The sequence below is a fragment of the Ambystoma mexicanum genome, chromosome 10 (assembly GCF_040938575.1).
Source record: "Ambystoma mexicanum isolate Mex_15411 chromosome 10, UKY_AmexF1_1, whole genome shotgun sequence".
Taxonomy (NCBI): Eukaryota; Metazoa; Chordata; class Amphibia; order Caudata; family Ambystomatidae; genus Ambystoma; species Ambystoma mexicanum.
In genome coordinates, this window is record NC_090932.1 from 1,273,204,414 (window position 1) to 1,273,225,243 (window position 20,830).

Genomic DNA, 20,830 nt, shown 5'->3' on the forward strand with positions numbered 1-20,830 from the left:
GAGGAAGTTTAAACATATGTACAAACAAGGTAACATTTTACACCAGCAGAAATAACAAAGCAAACATTGCCTACTAAAATGTAACATCAAAAGAAATATCACAGACAACAATGTCTACTAAAAACAACATCTGGCAATCAGCGACTGAAAAGACAACATCCTGTTATCTGATATAATCCTTCAAGCACACTGGTTCCTTCTTTAACCTTACAGACCTACTACCACCCATTCTTTCATCACTGCGCCTCTCACCACCCACACTTCTCCCACCATCCAGAACTTCCTCAGCTCCATCATTCACACCAGTGGCTCCCACTCCCACATCACCACGCACAAACACACCCCTCGCCTCGAACGCATGCACAATCCTGCCACCTCCTCCCATCACATCACACTACTCTGTGCATATTCCATATGGTACCATACTCCAACCTCACTACATTGCCCAACAACTCCACTGCTTTCTTAGGCTCTGAAAACGTAGATTTTCTTTTAGAAAACATCCTTTAGCCCCTTTTGATCCTCACCCACGACCCAGAAGACACGTTGATCCTAGGCCGTTTCAACTTTCACAGTCTCTCATCATAATTTCTTCTCTATTTCATTTGTGCCTGAAACTACTTCTCTCCCGCCCGCTCCTTGACTTCTTCCTCCCCACAACCCCCGGTCTTAGACTTGTTTTTCACTGCATCATTCACCCAAATCGTGTTGATACCTGTATTTGCTGCTCTCCTCCTCATCAATTGGAAGGGAGACACTCCGGTAACGCTGCTCAGCGCTTCCCTGACACTACACAATATCCTTCACAGGTTATCTCTCACATCCAAGCACCCTCCGGCGGCACAACAGGCACCAACTCCTGCTTGTGAGCCTCCATGGATTTATTGCAATTGCAACATGCCCAACACTCCCACACCTTCCTCTCTATCATAGTATCCATAACGGGCCACCAGTACCTCTCTCTCAATTTCCTCTCTGTCCCTGTAATCCATGGGTGCTGTTCATGAGCCTTACCCACCAACTTCTCTTTAAAAGATTATGGGACCACGAACACTCCTCCTTGGATGAGCAACTCATCCTCTACCGTCAATTCTTCCTTCACCTCCCAAAAACCTTTGCATTAATCTACCAGAGCCTTTTCCTTGGCCCTCTACCTAAAGTCCACTCAATGACCTTCCACCATATAAAATCTGACACTAGACCATTCCTCCACTCCCCCTTCCCAATCACAGTATACTGATCCACAGAGCCATCTTCCAGACTTGCAAGCACTTCCTCCTCCTCTCCCTCATTGCCACCATTTACTCCTTCCAACGGTGCTCTCGATAAATAGTCTGCAACGTTATTCTGAATGCCCGGTACATATTGTACTCTAAAATCATACTCCTGTACTCGCACACACATCCTGGCAATCCTAGACTTTGCCCTTATCATTCCTCTCACCATCAACACCTCCACCAATGGCGTATGGTCAGTCCTAACCATAAAACACTGACCTCACACATACTTTCTGAAGTATTCGATGCCTCATACACACGCCAACAGCAACCTCTCAATGAATGAATACCTACTTGCACAATCTGGCACTGCCCTTGAAGCATGACAGGTAGTCCTTTCACTACAACTTCTCCCCTGAAGCAACACAGCTCCCAGTCCCTTTACACTAGTGTCTACTGTGATGTTGCACTCATCCTAAACCTTGAATCCCTGAGGCTCTTTACACCACAAATCCCTTCCTTAATTTTACTCAAAGCATCTTGGCACTCATCCGACTCAAATCCCACACCTTTTTCTAACAACCTCTTGATGGTCTAACACAAATCAGCTAATTTAATTTTACAAACTTGTTATAAAACTTTTTGCACCTCATCGCTGTTCTTAGGAATAGTTGCTTCCCTGATGGGCTTCATCACATCCTCTTTAGGTCTATAACCTTTACCATTCACTGTGTGCCCAAGATACTCAACTTTCTTCACTCTAGATCTATTCACTCTAGATCACATTTACTCACCTCAATAGTCAGCCCTTTGTCCTTTAATCTGCTCCAAACTTCATGCAACATTTTGTCATGCTCCACTCCACAGGAGTGGTATGCCCTCAATGATCTCTGCCTTAATGCCAGTAAGACTGATATTCTCCTCATCGGCACACCTGCTCCCTCCTTTCCTGTCGCCCTCTGGCCGGCCTTTCTTGGCCCTCTTCCTGCTCCCACCTGTGAGGCTAAAAACCTTGGGGTCATCTTCGACTCCACACTCTCCTTCTCTCCACACATCTCTGACGTCTCTAAGAAGTCACACTACCAGCTGCACCTCCTCAGAGGTATTCTTCCTTTCCTTTCCTTCCCCAGAAGCTCACTGTCTCCATAGCTCTGGTTCTTTCTAGGCTGGACTACTGCAACAGCCTCTTTCTAAATCTGCCTACGTCTACTCTCCGCCCTCTGCAACTCATCCAGAACAGGAATGCAAGACTTGTCCGTTACCTCAAGCACAGGGATCGTATCTCTCCAGGACTGAAATCTCTGCACTGGCTCACAGTGGCTGCGAGGATTAAGTTCAAAACCCTCTGCATTGTCCACAAGGTCTTCTGTGGCCTGGGGCCTCAATACCTTCAACTCTCTCTCTCTAAATATCTTCCTTCTCGAGCTCTTCGCTTAACCGCCTCCAACTCCCTCAGGGTCAGTCGCTTCACCAAGCAACAAGTTGGTTGTAGATCTCTTTCTTCGGCTGGGGCCTCCCTCTGGAACAACCTCCCTGCCTCCATGAAACTTGAGGAGAACCATCTCTGGTTTCGGAAGCACCTCAAACCCTTCTTCTTTGTTTCTGCTTTTCCCCCCTCCTCTCCCCTGCTGAACTCCTGGCTGAAACTGAAACTGCACTGGTCACCTGGCCACCCTCTGATCTCAGGCCCAGGTCTGCTCCCCCACTGGTTGCACACCTGCACTGCCTCCCGGTCCACCCCCGCACTTGGGGACTGTTTTCTGTATCCCTAAAGTCCCGTACCAGCAGTTGACACCTGATGTCTGCACTTACCAACAGCTGGCTGAACTTTCACCTATTGCTTTTATTTATTCTATTTATTTTTTACTGTTGATTCCATGTATTGAACTGCCCCCTCCATCTTCCTCCTGCACTTTTCCCCTTCCCCTGCACTTGTGCGATCTCAATGTCACCAGGCCTAGTAAGATCGCTGTCTCTGTCTTCCCTCTGTTCCCACTCCGTTGCCTCATCACGCCTTGAAACACTTGTGATTAGGCGCGTTATAAATGCCCTATCATATCATAGCCTTCCCACACACCAATATATCATCCTGAAACAGTAGCGTCCCCGTAACTCCCTTGAGTATCCGGCTAATCACCCTTTGAAAAACCGCTGCTGCAGACGCAAGGCCGAATGGCACCCTGCGGTATCGAAACAGTCCAAAAGGTGTAATGAAGGAGGTGAGTGCTTGTCTGTCCTCAGTCACTGGGATCTGGTGGTATGCAGCCAAAAGACCCAACGATGTGAACACCACAGCATCTCTGACACAGTTCAGCATCTCTGTGATCATTGGTAATGGAAACTTGTACACTATAATGTTCACATTCCTCAGATCCACGTACATCCTGACATTGCCATGTTTCTTCCTGGCAACCACTGTAGGGCTGACCCACTCCACAGACTCTTTGCGCTCAATTGTTCATCTATCTACTTGCCTTTCCAATTCCTTCTCCACTTTCTCTCACATTGAAAGCAGTATTTGCTGCTTTTTGTGATATACAGGCTGTTCCCCCGCTCTCAAACAATTTTGTGAGTGTATCCTTGCAAGAACTCAATCTTGTTGTTGAATACCTCCGGAAACAGCTCTTCCTCCGTAGTGTTTCCTTTAACAAACAGCACCGGCTCCTCACTTCTAGGATCCAACCGAATGCCCAATGAGCCTGATGTCGCCATCTCAAAATGTCCACACCTTTCCTTGCCACATATAGGCTGACTACGGCCATCCACTTCTTGTACTCTACCACTGCTTGGAACATCCCTATTATGTTGATCCTTGATCACTGATACCCTCCTGAGCTTTCCTTTCATACCAGCATGCTGCAATTTCCTCCACCTACTTTCCGTCAAGTTGAGTAGGGTGAACAACTGTCCACCATAACTTTGGCTTAAACCCCATCCATTCTTATCTGGCAACTAGGGCACTTCATCTTGGAGTAATCTTCTACTGCATCTTGTACCACCACCAGGCAGTCCTCTTCATCAGAGCTGCCTTCCTTCTTCTCCTGCACGCACAACAAATTTTTCTTCCTACATCATGTCGCACAATTAGAGAATTTCTGGTGATTTGCAGGGCACAACTTCATGTTCGCAAAATGTCCCACCTTGCCACACCCATAGCACTTTCCTTTTTCATATTCCACCAGAGTCAAAGTCTTCTTCTTCTCTCCTCTAGCTTCTCTTTCTTTTTTGCATTCCCCTTCCTTTTTTGCTGCTCTGCCCTTTTTACTCTTCTTGATGACAGCAATAACTTGGCCCACTTCTACTCCCCCATCCACACCTTCAGTTTTCTTCTTCTTTTGATGGTCTGGGAGCGCAATTGGGTATGCTCTATCTTCTTGGAAATAGTAATTGCCTCCCCCAACACGGGGGTGCCACACATCTACAAATGCTCCTGCATGACCAGGTTATTGGTGTGGATAATTTGATTTTTGATGAGCTCATCCGTGCCCATCCTGGCCGTGAAATCACATGACAGGCAAAGTCCTTAATACACTAACATACTCTTACACGCTCTCATTGCTCTCCTGCTTGCTAGTGCAGAAGTTATACCTATTAATTGTTATATTAGTCTTAGGAGTGTAGCAGTTATTCAATTGTTTGAGGGTTTTCTCCAACACATCCATATCACCTATGCTTAGACCTTCAGAAAGCAGCGGAATCTCCCTATACTTATTCTGCCGCTCTGGGCCAAGCGCATGCAACAACAGCAGTCTTTTCTTTTCTGGGGTCATCCCATCATGCTCTAGCACGCTCAAATAATTGCACCAGTACTACTTCCAATCTTTAGAGGGAATCGCTGGCACCCCACGGTTTGGCAAAAATGCCTCCGAAGGATGAACTATAACAGGCATGTTCCTCTCCTTTCTCTGCACCGGTACATCAAAAATGCAGCACTCGGTATGCTCCTGATGAGTACTCATCGATGGAGTTGCTACAAAACACTGTCAACTCATCACTGCAAAATACTGGGAAGAAAAAGATGCAGTGTGTGTTATTCCTTCAACTACTGGGACAAGGCAATTTCTGTGCTTGTATCCACAGCAACCAAGATGGCCACCACGCTCCCTCACGTCGGGTAGGTTCTTTCCTCTAACTTAGCCTAACGGCTCTTGTCTGACACGCATGAGCTCCTGCTTGCGCCAACCCTTCCTGGGAGCCTCAGGCCCTGCTATCTGTTCCCACAGCCTCACATGGGTCCTCAGTGGGGTCCCAAAATCCTTCTTCGCAACCACCTGCATTGACCGGATCACGGCTTTACCGACTCCCTTAATTTGAAGTCAGACGGCGATCTACTCACCTCTGCGCCCGAATATCAGATGCTGCATATCACTCATTGCCAAAATGAGGCAGGCACCGGAGGCACAAAGATTAACAAGGTAAGTCTTTTATTAAAGGTAAAAGACCCCACAGCCACAAAACATTCTCCTTTGTGGCGCTCACAACGCAACTAACACCTGTTCCAGGTTGTATCCTGGAACCAACCCAAGATACCACAGTTTTACAGTAAAACTCCCTTAAGAGGAACAATAGAAAGAAAGGATGATCCCCTGAACATCAATGTTTTTACTTGCGGCATGGCACTTCCAACAGTAGTGCCATGCCGCAAGTAAAAACATTGATGTTTAGGGGATCATCCTTTCTTTCTATTGTTCCTCTTAAGGGAGTTTTCTTGTTTCCCCTTCCCTCATGCCTTTTAGATTTTAGCGGGATGCCACGTCCCCACATGCCTGCACCCTACTTCTGTTGAGTGCACCTCGGTCCTGGTTGTTAGACAATCTATCAACATTTCCGCTTTGCCACCATGTGCAGGATTCTGCAGAGCTTCAGCACTTACAGGGACTGGTGAGACAGGTGGCCCTTGTGTGTCGAGGCTGTGCACATGCCGCCACAAGGGCTCTTGAGGCTCTTCAGTGCTTGCAGTTATGGGGCACACACAACAGTATGGTTGCCCTTGCAAAGAGTCGCTCTTGCATGCCCCTTGTCTGCCCCAAAACACTGCAGCACAGGGCTTGCTCCAGTTCCAAGCTGAGGGGATTTTAAGCCAAAAGGTTGGTTCCCTTGACCATGCTCATCCTACTGGCACATAGACAGAGTCCTCAGCCGCAGCGACAGATAGGGCTTTTGTGTGGACTCTTCATCTACTCTACGCTAGTCACCATTGATGTAAAGCAGTTTCATCACTTGATTCAGGTATACGTATTGATGAGAGCATCCCCTCGCCAGGCCGCTTTGCAGCTTGCACAAGGTTAATACACCAACATCCTCCAACAGTAGTCTACACCCAAATGGCACAGCAGAACACCCGACACACACAGATACCACTCATGCACCAACATTCAAAGGATAGCCCCTGCTCCCAACACATAACCTTGAAGACATGTAAAACACACACATATCTGCATGCATCAAGTGTCCCCAATACAATTAAAGGAATGTTTATAGTGTACCTCATGGCATTGTGGGAACTATACACAGCAGTATTAACTCATGCCAGACGTTCTCGCCATCCCCAATTAGAGGCAATCGTCTGCAGCCTAACTGACTAAATCTGATCAATTCTGCTTCCTGGAAGACCAGTTCTCCTGTTCTCAAATTAGAGCGAACAACCAATATAACCAGCAGTACGTAATGTATAACCACCCATTTATGAAAAAAGCATTAATGTCACCTTCAAAACATTCTTGCAAGAGCAGCATTCTGACAGTTAATAAGTGCTCCACTTTCCTTCCACGCCCTTAAACTGTAATTCAGAGCTAAACTCCAGTGCCAGTAAAATCCTGGTCAACAGGCATCTTCTGTAACTGAAAAACAGGGTTCCATTCATCCTTAGATCCCTAACAATGCATGTTATTACATTCCATTTGCCAAGAGAGAGATAGAGAGAGAGCAGTCCATGCAGTTATAGAGAGCTATCCCCGGGTTAAACATAAGTCAGTACCACAATCCAGACCTACAACTACTTGGAAGATCATCCCCAGGCCATCTATAGTTGTGATTGTAAACACACTCCCAGGGCTGGTAATAGAGGAACATGAACAGTGATTGGAACAGGCAGTTCTTGTTGCCCCTATTCTTCCTTCCTATTTGGCCCATCCTGGAAACATGGACCTGGGGAGGAGGGGTGGGAATGGTGGGAAATGGGGGTTGGGGCTGGGGGGGGGTAATAGAGTCTTCTGCTATCTCCTTGGTACCAGCTTTTAGAGAAATTTGCCACGAATCGGCAATCTCTCTGAGTCGCCTATACTGATAGCACAGGGCCGGACCCGGCTCTACCCCTGTGCAGGGCGACTGGGTGGGGTTGGTCAGATTTCTCTGTCGTCAGTACACCCCAGACTGGTATGCTGACCTCAGGCCAAAATTTCAGCCCACCAACTGTTGTGGGGCTGGAGCCAACCCCGAACATACAAACATACTTTTACAAATCTATATATATATATATATATATATATATATATATATATATATATATATATATATATTATAGATTATATATATAGATACAGTGAAGCAAGCCTCTGATGTAAAAACAGATACATCCTCTCACTCATATCCTTGTAGGTAGGTATTGAGTATAGCCGCCTACACTTTAGAGGAAGCAATTTTATGTCACTGTTAATAAATGTTGTGACTCAGAAGACATCTCACGCTGTAAAATATCTCAAATTAGATGTGTGTTTCAAAGTAATGTTTTTGTAAAAATTAAATTGCCTTGTAAAAGGTTAACAACAACATATCTTCTGGGGTCCAAGAAGTTGCCACGTGGAAGCACTATTTGTACTTTGTCCTATGTTATAAGATATGTATTGATTTGTATGACTTAATGGGTGGCTTCTAATGAAGTCTTATAACACACAAGAGTCTAATCTAGATAGTTATAAATTAATAGAATGAGGTTTTATGGTCAATGATGTTCAAAGGTACCCTGCCTCCAGCGATGTGAAATATGCCATCCTCTGTGTAATGAACTAGCAGGAATCTCAGAATATATCACCAATTCAATAACTAGTACTGCTACGTGTGTATTAATAGACATGGACCTATGATATCACAATGGGTCTAAGTTAATAGTATCAGAATGCTCATATACCATTGCACACTATAATGAATTAATGGGTGGAGTGAAGAATGGATGGTGTGTCGCAGCAGACCGTCACTGCACGCCAAGTATAAATTAATGCCCTCTCTCACTGCTTAGAAGTTAAAGGGTGAAGTGACTAATGTATTGTAAGAAATGTCATTATTCATTTGCTACAAGATTTTAGGGATGGCCAGGGAATGTTTGACATGGTCCTTTACAACTCCTTTTTACTGAAGCAAGAGCTACCCGGGTCCATAGAAGACTTGCTCTCACAGTCTAATCCAGAAAGAAATGGAGAGTGGGGCCACGTGGGAAGACGATTTGCACCCATCAATTCCATTCCTCACTCTACCCATCTCCCTTCTTCACCCCTCTCTCCGTCCATCACATCTCTCATTCCAGGGATCTGCCATCTTGTCTCTCCTGAGTTGACTCTCAGCTGGGTATCTTCCAGTTCCGACTACAGAGCCTAGGCACCTTCCACTTTTGAGACCTGGCTGCTGTGCAGGGGATAGAAGGTGGAAAATGTCTGGGGTTTCTGCTCTCTGAGGCTGGTTTAGGATTAGGGGATGGAATGCGGGAGCGAGAGTGGGTTTTACCAATCTTAGTTCAAAGGATTAACAAGACCAGGAAGGCCAAAGATGTTATGTAACTCAGTAACTGCTAGTTGGATGTTGGTGTGCTAGCCACATGCAAAAAGGTTACCCGATATATGATGGGACCCCTAATTTTCCACACCCTCTCTTGATAGGCCATTTGTAACTTTGATGTTGCCGATTCAAACGGCTTAACGAGTTGTGGGACTTTCATCATAGATATATTGTAGAGTGTCCTCCTAGCTGTGCACGGTGCAAGCAGATTGCCCCACTTGTCGCTCTAAAAACCAGAAGGACAGACCAGGCAATGGACAGGGCTAAGCTGCAGGTTTATGTAGATAAAAGTGGAAGGTGCCAGACTTGTCGTGTTTCCCTCCTCCATGGGGCAGTTTATGAGAGATACAGCGTGAAGCCTGGAAGATCTTGCCTCGCGCTCACTGCCTGTTGCATGCCATCTCTGGTTGCTCCTGCTGCTTCTCGGTCATATGAATGGCCTGCAAATAACCCGGCATGCTCCCACTACTCCTCCATAACGCCTCATCCCTTTTGTTTTCTGAGAGCTAGCCCAAGGCGATGGACCAGTCAGACCGAAGCCTACAGGCCTCATCTGTAGCAAGAGCCTACATGGGAACACTGCACCACAGAAAGAATTAAGCTTCACTTTAGATCATTCCTACTGGCCACCCAGTACCCATGCACATAGATAACCAATACTTGCCACTCTTAGTGTGACTCCAATCCTGTCCATAGCCACTAGGCCAATGAAAGAAGGCTTTCTGTCCTAGCTCCTTTGTGAAGTCATGTTTTGTGGAACTCTCTTTGTAGTGCATTAGGGAGGAGTGGAAAGATCCATTAGCTTCTCTTCTAAGTTTTTGACTCTAATCCAGCCATGTAAATTCATGAAAACATTTTGCATCCCTAGAAATTATTTTGAAACCTGAGGCTCCAGGTGCTCAGAGAGTACAGCCCAAAAGTTCACATCTTGCCACGGCAAGGTTGCAGTTTCCAAGAAAGCACCAACGATGCGTCCTTCTGCACACTACGGTTCACTCAAAGCCATCAGCTGGAAAGATGAGGAGCATTTCCTCCTCGATCACAGCACATCTTCTGCTGGTTATCTGCACCTTGAAGACACTATCACAGTGGAAACATGTAAATCCTTTCTAGGTTGGATGACTCTCCTCATGGGTTGAGAAAAACGCCTGTCGCAGTGTTAGTCCACTTTCAAAAGTCGCACAAAATCCAGGTTGTTATACCTTTTATTTGACTAATTGGAAATATTATGCAGGGATGGAACAATGCATTAGCTTTCTAAGCCCCATAGGCATCGTCATCAGAAGGTGCAGTGTCAAATGATTGGAAAATAAACACCCACTAGTCAGTTCATTATCAAAGTAAAAAGGGAGAATATGTTCCGTTTAACCTTTTAACTACCATGGGTTTTACCCCCTCCCCCCCAGTGCCAAGGCCTTTTTTGGTGATTTTGGTATTTCGCCATTCAATGCCTTCTAACGTTTTCTCTTTCATTAACCCTTTAAGTGCCAAGGACGAGGTATCTCGTCCTTGGCAACAGGGAGGTAATCCCAAGGACGAGATATCAAGGACGAGAAATAGTAGGCATGGAATGAATGCAGGCCAGGGAAGGCTGGCCTGTCTAAAGGACCAAGAAACCACTGGAAGCCAGGAATAAGCACAACAGTTTTCACTGAAAGCAGTGCACATTTCCAGCTGATAGTTGCATTTTAAGAAAATAAAATAATATGCATGTTTAACTGTTGAGTATAATATGTTCTCGACGTAAGGCACAGGAGTATTAAAGTGGGCCACAGTAATTTCCTAAAATGATTGATGTCCTTTTAGAAACACATTGAAACGAAAAATGTAAAGCAGGGCATGGTTTGCATTGTCCTCACATGCAGTCATAGGGCCCGATTCGTGGAATTGTTTGCACGGTTCAAAGGGACATTGCACTGCTGAAAAGTGACTTTACACTGCTGACACAAACCCTGATTCATGGAACTGTGCAAAGTGCATTTTGAACTGAAGAAATACCTATGCACTGACTTTGCACTGCAAAAATACACTTTCACAGTTCCATGAATCAGGGTTTGTGTCGCTTTTCAGCAGTGCCAGGTCACTTTGGACCGTGCAGAAAATTCTACAAATCGGGCGGCAGAAGTCTATGTAGTGTCGGGACCATGTAATCATTTCGGTACAGCCATTGACAACGTTGGGGGATCTATAGTTGTCTGTCATTTGTATCTGTATGGTTTAGTTATGTGCCATAACAACCCATTAGGACGAAACCACACAGATACAAGGGGCATACAAATGCAGATCATTCACTGTTGCATACCTAATCCAATGCAAGAAATGCCCATGAGGACAGTGTGCAGGCGAGACCTGTCAGGAGCTTTGTGAAAGGATGAACCTACATAGAGACAGTATCTGAAACCACAAAACAGAAACAGTGGGTCCACACTTTACACAGGATGTACACACACTTCAGGGTCTATCAGTGGCGGTTTCACAAGATGACCTCTCAAATATCACACACAGAAGACCAAGGGAGTTCAAGTCCCTGAAGATGATTAACCTACAAGACAGAGATCTGAAGATAGATACAGGCTTTATGATGGTCAGCTTTGAGCCCAGTACTAGCAAGGAAATCACATCAACAAAGCCAGAAGACAATCCTCCAGTACTAGTTGCCAACAAAAGGTGGGCACTATTGTTCAGCACCCCTAATGGGTCAGGAGATTAACAACTGAGATCTTTGGCGCCTGCGCTTAAATGGTAGGCACCCACTATCAAGCATGAGCCACACTGAGATAACAGTGGATATTGCACCATTCAAAAATGTGTAACATACTTAATAGTTGGCACATTGGGCCTCATTCTATGTTTGTCAGTCTGGAAACAACAGTGCCGGTAAGCTTACCGGCACTGTTGTTTCTGGACCAGCAAACTACGGGTTTGCCTGCTGGAGCCGCTGTGCCCAACAGGCCTGACCCTGCCGGGGACAGCGGTCACGGTAGGCAAAGCCGTCCCGGAAGCACCAGCACTGTTAACAATGGTGCCTGTGCTTCCATGGTCCCCATTCCCATAGAGTCCAAAAGGACTCTATGGGAATGCAGACTTACAATTTACCAGCCCCTGATTTTCCAGACCGCCAGGGTTGTAACCCCCTGGTGTTACCAGGAAGTCAGGTGCCAGTAAATATTTCCAGGTCTGGCGGCAACCTGCCGGTAGCACCAGCACAGTTACCACCGGACCCGTAATGAGGCCCATTGTCTGCAAGCCAGGAGGACATTAGGGACATATGGAGGCACACTGGTGACTGCACCAGTTTAGCCATGCGAACATGTTTTGTAGTATCAAAACTGCGTGTAAAACCACACAATTGGGATACAGGCAGGTTTTGCATGTTCCTCGCATGCATTTAGACTCTGTGAGGAACATGCAAAATATGCCTTGCTTTCCAATTGTGTGTTTTTACTTCTTTCACTTCAATATATTTATATACATTATGGGGACCAATTTTAAGACTGCCAGTGACTAACTTTGAGAGCATATTCTATGCAACAGTTGCATGTGAATATGTTTTTTAAAAAAATGCAACTATCAGATATGTGGATTGGTATCAGTGAAAGGGTTTGTGTTATTCATGGCTTCCTGCACTTTTATGGTCCTTTAGACAAGACAGATTTCCAGACCTGCATTCCATGCATACTATTCCTTCACCCTATGGAGTTTAAACTGAAAACGCTCTTCTTAGTTTTGAGAATTAACTGACTAGTGGGTGTTTCTTTACCAATCATTTCACTCTGCACCATCTGATGCAGAAGGATATGGGATTCATGCGTTGCTCCATCTCTGCACCATATTTTGAGTTAGTCCAATCAAAAGTATCCAAACCCACATTGTGTGCGACTCATGGGTTGAATACGTTGAGCATTCAGTTTCCATCATATTCCCGCTTCTACATCCCACAGGTATTCATGACCATGTGTTACCATTTACTCCCCACTTCATTTTCACTTTCACTTCTTCAACTTCCCACTCTCTCATGAAATAATGTGTAGGTGATAGAACAGCCTTTCAAAGACCTTGCTCACATTTGCTCAGGAGGAGATTTCTCAGAGTTGTCATGTTGATCCTCTTGTGCTTTGTGAAGGCTTTATGCCTGTATTGCGCTGCATGGCATGACACAATCCCCCCCGACCCCCCCTCGACCCCCTGCATCCCCCCTCTGCTGCATCATGAATAAGGCCCAACAGCGTGATTCGGTCCTGGCATGTCCAAAGTGTGCATGGTAACAAAGGATCTGGCCCCCACGTAATTGGTTTCTTCTGGTTCTGTTAGTGAGCCTGGCATCCTATATAGTTGCCATCATCGTGTATGTGATTTGACCTTTGTATAGTTTTTCTCTAGCTAATACACCTTTGTGCAGTGTCACTGTGTGTGGGTGTGCTGTCTGTCTCTGGGTCACAATGCATGTTCTCTCTGTGTTTTGGGGTTTGTTCCCTTTGGCTGCCTGTTGCTGTAGGGGTTTGTTGGTCCTCTGTGTCCCCTCGTCAGAAGTAGTCAAAGATCTGCATCCTGTTCTGGTGGCGCTGCAACCTCTGACGGATGTTTAATGCAGCCAAACCATTATAAAGTGGTTGCATAGCTCTCGCTCTTTGGAGGGAATGAGAGGCAGACAGAGGTCCAACGAGTTCATGGTTAGCATTGGGTGAATCAGCAACACTCATGTCTATTGATGGGTGATGTACAGAGGCCTGCAGAGTTTAGAAGGGAAGTTTTTAAATATCTCATGGGCTCGAGGAAGGAGAGTTTGCGCATCTCTGGGGTATCACAGAGACAGATCTGAAACTGGATCTTAAAGCAGCCGATAACTAAATCTTGAATGCATATCATAAGAAGGGCTGATGATAAACCCATTGGTGACATCCTTGCCTCAGTTAAAACGATGTTAGAGGAAACTAATGGCAGTACAGGGTTGGCGCCCAGAAACACTTGAGCACAGGCGCGTTATAGCTGCCATATCACAATATTGTTTGGTATCCTCTTGAACCCTGGCCTTGTTACTGCACACAGTATAGAGAAGTGATGTCCCAGGCCACACTCTTCAATTATCCAATTAATTAAAGTTCCCCATCTACACAAAACTGCTCACATACTTGTCACATCACACTTGCAGAAACTGATTGATCAGATGCTAAGCAGTGTGTGAGTGTCTCTAAAACAGTTACATGCAGGTTCTTCAACATATATTCTTCGAAAATATCACATAAAAGGTACGTGTACTCTTGTTCGGTTCTTTTTGTAAGATGTTTATGGTTGGGGGAAAAGTGTTTAAACTATAAGAATGGGTTGTTTAATGTGTTGTTAACATTTCTTTAAATACCAATAAACAAATGTAAATAATACAAAAAGATATGTGTACTCACTGCACAGAAAAAGACCAGAAACACAGCCAAGCAACTTTTAAAAAGCGTGTAAATACACATGCCGGCAATCCATGCACAGTGGATTTTCTGATATCAGCCCCAGGTCCAGGTATTACTAAAGGTGAACTGCACCATTCAAAAGAAGGATCTAAAAGGGCTGATGTGGCCATGCTGTCCTGGGGGGGATTTAACTAATGATATGATAGGTTATTTAGGGTCACAATCTGTTTAGACATTAGAGCGTCACTTACAGTAGGCCTTCTTCAGGGGAAGACATTGTTTCTCCATGTCAACTGCTTGTAATATTACACAGCCATAGCAAGTGCTGTGGTGTCAGTATCACAAGTTCTACCTCTTGTGTTTCCTTTGGAAGACTAGTCACTAGTATCACGCTTCAGGAGGAAAGTGAGAAAATCCAGGTCAATCTCCCTGTTCCATTATCCACTTGTGAAAGTACTAACATTCTCTGTTCATGTGTTCGAAGTCAATCAATCAATAGCAGGGTGAAGAAATATCACAGCAAAATCAATCAAGTCAAGCAATTAGTGTATAGACACCAGTGTCACTCAAGTGCTGTGCTGGGACTGCATTTTGTACCGATGCTGAAATCAGGCTTGTGTGGCCATGCAGGTATCTCGCCTGTGAATACTGAGCCCCACCGGGTACCAAGATGCCAGTCAGCATGGGATGCATGGGGTCCGGGCTACAGACATTCCTTGTTCTTGGCTTATCACAGTCAGTATTGCTAGCTCAATGGGCCAACACTGAATCCAGGAACTAAATTACAGTAAGCACCCACATAGACCCCATGCATGACAGCAACATTTTCCAAGTCTTCGGGTGCAATTTAGAATATGTTCTAGTGTCATAATCTAACCTCTCAATCAGTAAAATCCCACGTCACTTAGGATAACATCCACTAAAACATGAGGGGGCCGCCTATTAGGGAAAAAAAGAGTATTAAAATACTTACAGGTGCATCTCACATTATTGCAATGATAATATTCAGAGGCACAGAGACACTCTTATTGTAGCCTTCTGATTGGTAGGGTGGTACAATGCACTGGTTTCATGGGCATGCTATACACTGTCATCAGTTCATGTGCACCAGCAGGCCTGCGGTGTGTCTCAGGCCTAACACACAAATGTCTCCACCAGTCTGCCACACACTACCTCACAGCCAGATTTACTAGACAAGTAGCCACTTGCCCTCTAAGAAAAGTCAATTCCAACCTTCTATTAGTACCTAGATTTAAATGCACTAAGTCTGGCGGTAGCAGCTTCCCCGTCAAAGCGGCACAATACTGGAACTCCCTCCCCCCTGCCTTAAGGGAAGATTTACCTTATCTACAATTCAGATCCAATCTTATCCACTGGCTTAAGGAACACGATATCTGACCTTACATCACATGCAACCTCCTTAGCACCCACTGCATTTATTGTATAAATGTGGCTTACTGTACCTCACTACATTTATATATATTTGCCTACAGCAGTGCATACTTACCTCTGTATAACTTTTGTTCTGCCCGTTGATCATGCACACAGCACTTTAACCATAGCTGTACTTTATCCTGCGTACCAATGTAACATAAGCTTAACAACCCTCTTTATGCCTTTTCGCCCTAATACCCCCGGGTCTGGTGCGCAATATAACTAATAAAAACAAACAAACAAACAAGCATAGAATGGTGACGCAAAAGCAGGGTCCTTCAGATCGAAACGTAGTTTTGGCTAGCCATGTACATCGCAAAACATCTGTCCTTCCATTGTTGTCAGTTAGAGTGAAAACTAGCTGGATCACCATCAAGATACAAAGATACACAGGTGGACATTATAAGTGCCGATCAGCAGACTCCAAAAAGGAAGGAAACCTCTGGGCAACCAGAAGGGGCTGGGGGATCTGAGGGCTGGGCGTCAGGAGGGGTTGGGGGTTGTGGGGGCTGGGCGTCAGTCGTTACCCAGGTACCAGACCACAGGCAGAAAGACATTGGCAATAATTGCCAAGCAGCAATGTCGGGGCATGAAGAGACTGGGGATCATGTCCAGGCCGCCGACCTAAGGCAGAAAGCTTTGGAGATCAGATCCAAGAGGCAGGTCCAAATGTGGAAAGAGTTCTTTAATGAGTAGGCATTGCACTCTCCACCCATCAAAGCGAAGGCCGGACACATTACTACTTAAAAGATGCAAGGCAGAAAGGACACATCACTGCAATGAGGTCTAGAGCTGGGAGGCTGGAGTAACTTGCCTCTGCATTCGTGTTACTGCCACATGGGTCCTAGGCAGGAAGGTATCAGGGGTAATGCCCTCCATGGCAAAGGCTGAAGGGCATTAGAGTAACTGGTCAGGGAGTATGCTCAAGGATGGAACGCATTATAGTTACAGTCCATAATACTCAAGACTGAATGGGTTAGAGTTGTTGTCTAGTGAAATTTCCTACATCATTTGATTGAGGATAGCCTTTTTTTGTTGTCATGAATTTTCATTACAGCCCCCTCCTGCCCTGTTTGTGCATGTGTGTGCGCCCCTTTTTGATTCGTCTGAATGTTGTTGGCCAAACTGCGCAACGCGAATGCTGGAATGCTGGAGAAAGTCCTGCACGCTTGCCTCCCAGCATGAAGTTTCCAGACTGACACCTTAGTAATGCCTGAGATTTGGGCCACTCCCAAATCTTCCCTCTGAAATGCTGTTAATCCTGTCTCTAATTGCAAGTTCTGATTTGAAGGCGGAGAGGAGCTCAGCGGGTAAGGCTGGAGGCACGAGCCCCCTCCACCCCGCTGGGGTCTAGTCCTTCACGGCTGTATCTGTCTCTTTTGTCTACAGGGGGAGGGGATGCACCAGCTGCGAGAGGCCCTGAAGATTTTAGCTGAGAGAGTGTTAATCTTGGAGACAATGATTGGGATTCATGGTGAGTAGAGACAGGTAGACGGACAGGACCCCAGATCACCTCTGGGAAGAGGGGATGAGTCATACCAAGGACCAGTGGTCATCCCTTCAACTGCTAGGCCAAGAAATGCCTGAAAACATGTGAAATGTCAGAAATGTTTTAGGGTACAGGAAAGCAGATGTGTTTTATGTCAATGAGGAAAATGTCTTGAATTTGATTGTATACAGTACTGCAGAACTTTGTGATGACATCAGTAGGGCCCTTGTTGATGACATAATAGGAAAGGAAAGTGCATGTTCATATCAGTATTAGTTCTTGTATGAAAGGACAAGCGCATAACCTCGCCCGTATACCCAATGGAAGAGTGCCCCAAGCTGAGGAACGACCGCAGAAATCAGGCCAACGTCGCAATCTGGTTTTAGAACTCCTAGGGCCAGGCATGCACGCTCTGCTCACATAGAGGCAGCCATGCATTTAGTCTTCAGTATGGATGGATTGGGAACCACAAGAGGCCCTAGAAATATTTTTCTGAGTGGCCCCATGTTACACATTTTCAGCAAGCCCAACCCTTTTCCTATGAGAAGACTTGGAAATAAAAGAGGTTACCACACAAAAGAGGCCCACGGTGCAGTGGCCTGCTAAGAACTCTCCAGAGTTCCCTATAGGCCAGTCCACCCCTGATCTTCAGTGGGCCAGAGACCATGGTCATTTTTATGGCTCGCATCTCATCGATTAGTAGTTCTCTCCCGCATGAGTGTTTAGGATATGCTGTGATAACTGCGTTGCTATACTGCTATTCCTTAATTTCCATTTACCCAAGATTTTCTCCAATTCTCAGTAAGTCTTCAACCACTCAATGGTGAGTTCCACTCAACCACAGGAACGCTACGAAGTTATGAAAGGATATGACTGATGTCTGCAACACTGGGTGCAATTGGTAGTGGTTTTAAGTAGGTAGGATGCTGGCTTTGGCTCTGACCAGCCAGAAAGTTTTGGAAATAAAAAAAAAACATATCGTTTGGCAAACAAATATGAGGGTTCAAGACAACCTACGTGAGCTGGTAAATTGCCAAGCTCATTAATGAGATTAAACAAAAACAATAGACTTACTTTTTCTCAATAATGCAGGGGCTCCTCTGAGATTCATTAGAACACATCATTAGCTCAACAACACACTACACATTGTAATGGCCTCACGCTGTGTACATTTATGCTGGGAGGCATTTACATGGATTCCTATGTAATCCACCAGCTTTGAGAAGGTGCAAAACCCTGATGGATTCTATAGGAATCCGGAGTATCTCCACCAACACCTACATCTGATGCTGGGAGAGATGCTCACTCTATTTGACTTGTGGAGGTGCTGCTGCACTGCCTGCCAAATACACGGAAATCGTCTAGTGTGGTAAAGGAGGCAGTGAACCATGTGTAAACCTTTTACATGTGTTTTTCTTTACCTTCTTTATCACTCTGGCCAATTCCAAAATGAAGCCCTTACTGTTTTAGGGAAAGCAAAGGGTCAATACAATCATGTATGTGTATGTCAATACACAGATATATGTTAACAGACATGTATCTCTATATAGACACAAACACACATGTACACTTGTACTAGTATTTTTTCATAATAAATGATATGATCTCAATGAGATGTCTCAAAGAGAAATCTTAAGAGCTATGGCATCATCTAGTGCTCATTTACAGGGGAGAATAGATTACAATTTATCTTAGCCAACTTTGGGGGGTGGTGGCAGTAAATCCTTATTCTCATAGCCTGATTTCCCAGGATGCTTCCTCAGTGACGGGCACCCTTCGAGTTCTGTGAGTGATCGTATACGTAGTCTCCTCTTTCTCAATCCCCAGCAGGCTGTTAGCTTAGAGTCCTTCCTTCAGCTGCAGGCTCAGCTGGGACTCCTGACTAGAAGGATCACCCTGCTGGAAGCCATCATCTGGCCAGGTAAAGACGATATATCCTTTTACTCATGTTTTTGACTGGGGTTAGGATTTGGGCATCAGTGATTTCCATCCTCAACAGATGGGGAATGTGGGAAGATAATGGAAAACACAACTTAGACCTTATAGTTGTGGTTTCCACCAGCCCTAGCATAACCTGTGGACTATATATACCAGAGATAAGACTATTCCAACCTTAGGGATGCCAGAGGCAGACATGACAAAATAAACCAAACCTGGCAGTCATCCAATACCAGACCCTAGAGAGAACTGAATCTGCAGACACCATGGGCAAGACCTGATTGATACAAAACACAAGACATGACATTAGCCAGCGGAGAAAAGATATCACATCTAGTAGAGCTTGCTAAGAGGTCCTGATCCAAAGATGGCCAAGCCAACAGATCCCAGACCAGACTGAGTCACTGTATTCTAGACCCCTCACTTTACAATACTGATAGATCGTTGAGTTCACAGCAGAAAAACCAAACAGCAACCATGTATTAGACAGTGGTTGATGTAACTGAAAACTGACTACGCCAGCACATATTATATCCCAGTTGTGCTAGACAGCAGATGCCAGAGCCTCGACATAACATTAATACTGAAAGAAAGTATGCAGATCTGAGTACAGAGAAGGTCTCGAGACCAAATACATAGCCGATCCATCGGGGACCAAAGTACTAGGCTAGATGCGACCACACTGAATCAGACAAATAAGAGTCCTGACTTAACCATCAGAGACCAGAGCACAGATTTTACCGAAACCATCTCAGATAAATATCAGATCTGACTGAAACACCTGAAATCAAAGTCCATCCTGCTAGAACCCCATACGAATCCAAACACTTGATGGTTTTTGACAAAGCCGAAATGTCTGAACTGACAAAACCACAAAATACTAATACTGACAAAAATACCAAAAGAAGGCTGAATGTAACCCAACCAATAAAGCAAGGAGCAGCCTGGATCAATACACCATAGACCAAAGGAGATAAGTACTAGAACCGCTAAAGAAAGAGCAGATATAACTAAAATACCACAGACTAAAGTGTACTGACCGAATATAGACCAAAGTGAGACCTGACAATATCCATAGACCAAATTCCAAACCAAAAATAGAAAGAACTGCAGCTAATAAAATAATTGGAAAACAAAAACTCAGCTTTGACAGGTCACCAGAAACTGATTATCAGACCTGAAAGAATCGCCACACAACAAAGATAACTGATGAAGTCACAAGACAATTAGTAAATATGGAAAACCACCAAAGCCTAGAAATGACAGTGTTAGCTTAGACCAAAACCCAGGCCTTACAGAATCACCATTGCCTAAAACCCAGACCCTTGAGAATCACCATAGACCAAAATGCAGACCTGGAAGAATCCCCATGAATGAAAGTTCAGACATAGCAGAATCACCAGGTGGCAAGTTTCACACCGGGTAAATCCACAACCCAAATCCTAGTCTGGATAATAATCACAGACCAAACCCTGATAAACTAAGTAGAGATTGAAGATTGATCGAGACTATAACACCAGAGAATAAATACCAGATGAGACAGATCAAAGGCTAGTGCTGAAGGAATCGCCAGAGCAAGAGCAGCT

General features: G+C 45.0%; 1 protein-coding gene across 5 annotated transcripts in view; it reads left to right on the forward strand.

Moving 5' to 3' along the window:
* The window catches only part of EMID1 (EMI domain containing 1), a 949,835-nt gene that overhangs the window by 691,768 nt on the left and 237,237 nt on the right, over positions 1-20,830 (forward strand). The window contains exon 15 of one of the 5 annotated variants that reach the window (XM_069619249.1): positions 19,134-19,227. The exons of 2 other annotated variants lie outside the window; for them this stretch is intronic. In XM_069619249.1, coding sequence (XP_069475350.1) covers positions 19,134-19,227 — 94 coding nt within the window. Of the gene's footprint in view, positions 1-17,206; positions 17,292-19,133; positions 19,228-20,830 lie in introns of all 5 variants that reach the window. 2 more of the 5 variants (XM_069619250.1, XM_069619251.1) reach the window with 2 other exon arrangements.